Source organism: Austrofundulus limnaeus, unplaced genomic scaffold (genome assembly GCF_001266775.1).
Source record: "Austrofundulus limnaeus strain Quisiro unplaced genomic scaffold, Austrofundulus_limnaeus-1.0 Scaffold341, whole genome shotgun sequence".
NCBI lineage: Eukaryota > Metazoa > Chordata > Actinopteri > Cyprinodontiformes > Rivulidae > Austrofundulus > Austrofundulus limnaeus.
Genome location: NW_013952743.1, coordinates 456186 through 459825, shown reverse-complemented (window position 1 = coordinate 459825; position 3640 = coordinate 456186). Strand labels below are relative to the sequence as shown.

At 34.8% G+C, this 3640-nt stretch overlaps 1 protein-coding gene across 1 annotated transcript in view; it reads right to left on the bottom strand.

The window, feature by feature from the left end:
- Positions 1 to 6: 6 nt before the first annotated feature.
- The window catches only part of LOC106527760 (abl interactor 2), a gene marked incomplete in the record, with an annotated part of 66390 nt that continues 62756 nt past the window's right edge, over positions 7 to 3640 (bottom strand). The window contains 1 exon segment of the mRNA XM_014022746.1: positions 7 to 1370. Coding sequence (XP_013878200.1) covers positions 1195 to 1370 — 176 coding nt within the window.

Genomic DNA, 3640 nt, shown 5'->3' with positions numbered 1-3640 from the left:
TGTATGTATGTATGTATGTATGTATGTATGTATATATATATCAATGATTATAATAAACTAACAGTTTGGATAAAAGAGCTGCTGATGACATCGTGTATGAGGATAACCACATCACTGAGTTGTGGATAATTTAGACTTTATCCTACTTTGTCTGGATATTTGACCTCGGTGAGCTGCTTCTTATAGTAAACTGAAGGCCTGTGTTCAAAKTGACACTGTAACAAATTTATCAACAAACTGCAGACTGCAAACACCAGTCTGTAAAAACCTCTCTGACAATGAAACACGGGGGTTTGGTTTTATGGAGTGCTTTTAAAAACACAGACAGTAACTTTGTTTTCTAAAATAACACTATGAATCATAAAAATAACATATAATAGTGAAGAAGCAGATGACTGGCTCTTCTAATCATGTTAAAGCTTTAGAGACACGTCGTCTTTTGTCTTCTTATTGTTTTAGATTTTTTACTGACAAAAATAATCAGTCAAGGCTCAGGAAACACACAGAAGGGTTAAGGCTCATCTTAAGGCAAAGTAAAACACACACACACATACACACATGCACACACACAGAATGTTTTTCTGTTGTGATTATTATCACWATGATCATGAGAAATCCGATTTTGAAATGTAGGGGTGAAGAAAAGCTTATTTTAWATCTCTAGTGTTGCTGCAGATATAGCTTGTAGTTTTCAGCTAATCTTGATTAGCATTTTTAGAAAATTTTTCTCTCATTTAGAAAATTATTTTGATGAAAAACTACAAAAATTTGGTAGATTTAGGTAAAAGAAAACTTAATTCCTTATCATATCATGATCAGAGGAAACAATATTTTGTGTATTATTACTGGAGATGTTGCTGTTTCTGCACAGCTGATGATTATAAACAAAGTAAAACTGCAGATCTAGAATGTACCTGTGTTAGACAGGTTGTATAAATCATACTTTATAACCAGACAGTGGCAGCTCCACTCTTTATATTTTAATTAACTTTAAATCTCTTTTAATGTTTTAGTCATCGCACCAAACTTTTTAAGAACATAATTTGGGCCTTTAAAGAAACCTAAATAAAGGCCTTATGAATAAGGCAGCATAACTTTRGTCCATTCCAAAGTTGTTTGTTAGTGGTTTGTGCAAATCTACGTTCAGCTCCAGGAGCAGGAAGTGAAACTCCACCAACAAAGCTGAAGGGCTCCTCAGTCGGCGTAGTGCATGATGGACTCCACGTAGTTTCCAGGGAAGAGGCCGGTGGTGGCGTTCATCACTCCTTCAAACCAGCCGTCCTCGTTCTTCTTCACAACATAAATGATGGCGCCCTCCTGGAACGACAGCTCATCCTCCTTGTCTGCAGAGTAGTCGTAGATGGCCACCACTGAAGACGACAAACACACCGAAATATTGTTTTATTCAGTCTTGTATAAAGTACCTTGAAGTGATATGTACTTGTGTAAAAGTACAAGTAGTTTACCATGAAATTACTTTGGTAAAAGTTAAAGTCTTCTCTAAGAATATTACGTGAGAAAAAGTCTTTGTGTATCTGACATTTTTTGTACTTACAGTAAGTATCAAAAGTAAACTTCTGATATAAAATGTACTTAAGTATAAAAAGTATTGAGTAAAAGTGAGTCGTTAGATGTCTACTTGGGAGGTGACCTCTCCTAAAAATATTTATTTTCTGAATGCTATAATGACTATAATAATATGTAAAAATGTTTGAAACATTTGGAATGTGCTAGGCTAACTGTTTCAGCTGCATATCTCTGCCACGTCATTTTCACATGAGACTACACACGTCCGACATGTCCTGCCGGAGTGTGACGTGATTTGTGTCAAACAGGTGTGATGATGGGTCGCGTACAAACCAAAAGGGTGTGGGAACTGTATATATTTATACTTCTCATCTACAATTTATTCTATTCAAGAGGCACAATTTATCTGGATAGGTTTTTATTGAACTTTCAACTTCTTATATATTTTAAAGTGCCTGCAACACGCATATCCTTCAAATACAAAGAGTCAACAAAAGCATCTTTATATTTAAGAAACTTGGCATAACACATTTGATTTTACCCAGTTAGCGACATTACTGGCATTTTTTCTTTTACATTAGGTTCAGCCAAAGTGAAACAGAAAATGACATCAAAGGGGAACTCTTTAAGAAAGGAAACTCCCTGCTCTTTGTTCACTGAAACAATGTTATTTGAACTCCGACTCTAATTAATTTCTCTCTGATAATGACTCAAATCTGAAGAAACATCAGCTTATTCTCTACAGTCTGTGTTGTCAGCCATCGTAACAATGCTTTGTTTACATGAAGACATTCCCCTTTGACATCACTTCCTATTAACTCACTTGCAAATCTCTCAACGGTTCATCTCAGCAGCGTGAAACGTTTTTTTTTTTTACAATGTTACCAATGTTTTCATTTCAAAAAGGCATTCAAAATTAATACGGAATTTTGATGTCACAGGCACTTTTGGATCTAAGGAGTAGAAAGTACAGATAATTGGGTGAAAATGTAAGGAGTAGAAGTAAAAATCAGTTGAAAAACAATTACTCAAGTATAAACAAGATTTCTACTTCAGAACAGTAGCAAAGTACTTGTACTTTGTCACTTTACAACTTTGATTTTACTACAGAGGAAGTCGAGATATTTCACCCAGCTGTTCTTGCTCAACAGGATAGACCACGTCAAATTCACGGCCTGCAAGCTAACTGCGGCCTGTAGGTGACTTCTGTCCACTGCTCTAAATAGCCCTTTAACGTTGTCTTAAAATAAGCTGCTTTAAAGCCAGCATTGATCATAAACTACATCTCCCATAATACATGTCAATTTTGCATAGGAATTCCCTGTCGGAAAGTGGGAGAGTTCAGAATTTGAGACTTACCGCAACTCAACAGTGAGTAAAACTCTTAATTTTAATAGTATTTTTGTATAATAGTAATACTTTTCAGTGTTTATAAAAGGACATTTTAAAACTATGTTTCTATGCAGGAAATACCATGTAGAGCTCAGTTATTGTTTATTTGTGGTGTTCAGTTGTAGCAATGAGACGAGGAACATAATGATTTCTATTTAGTGGAAGTTAAACATGAAACGTTGGCCCTCAGTCAAAATTAATTTGACACCCAAGGGATACACTGTCATTTCTTTTGTTTTAAACTGATAATAAGACAAAGAGACAGAATATTAAACCAGACTTTTCTACAAGTAACAAAAAAAGTCTTGTTTTATTCATCCAGTCTGAACTGTAAACAGAATCCTGTGGGCCAAGTGCTACATAAAGTGAGGTAACTCAATGAATTTGATGAAGACAGTTGCAACAAGGTGGAACTCGATGCTAAAGCATTGATTGGTAGGCCTCTGCTTGCCGTAGACATGTTTGCCTTTGAAGCACAACTGTGTTGTAGGGGTACCCCTGGTGAAATAAACATTTCTATTTTTTTTGTCTTTGATTTTGCTTTTACACTTATAAGAAGAAAGTCATTTTAAAGTTTGTTTCTATTTTCTTTAAGTGAATAGGACAATAAGTCCTATATGTTTTTTCCATTTAATCTTCTATAAGAGGTTTTAATCAATATATCATTACTCAAAGTTTTATTGAATTAATCTTTGCATCTCTCTTTATTCCAGAGTTTAAC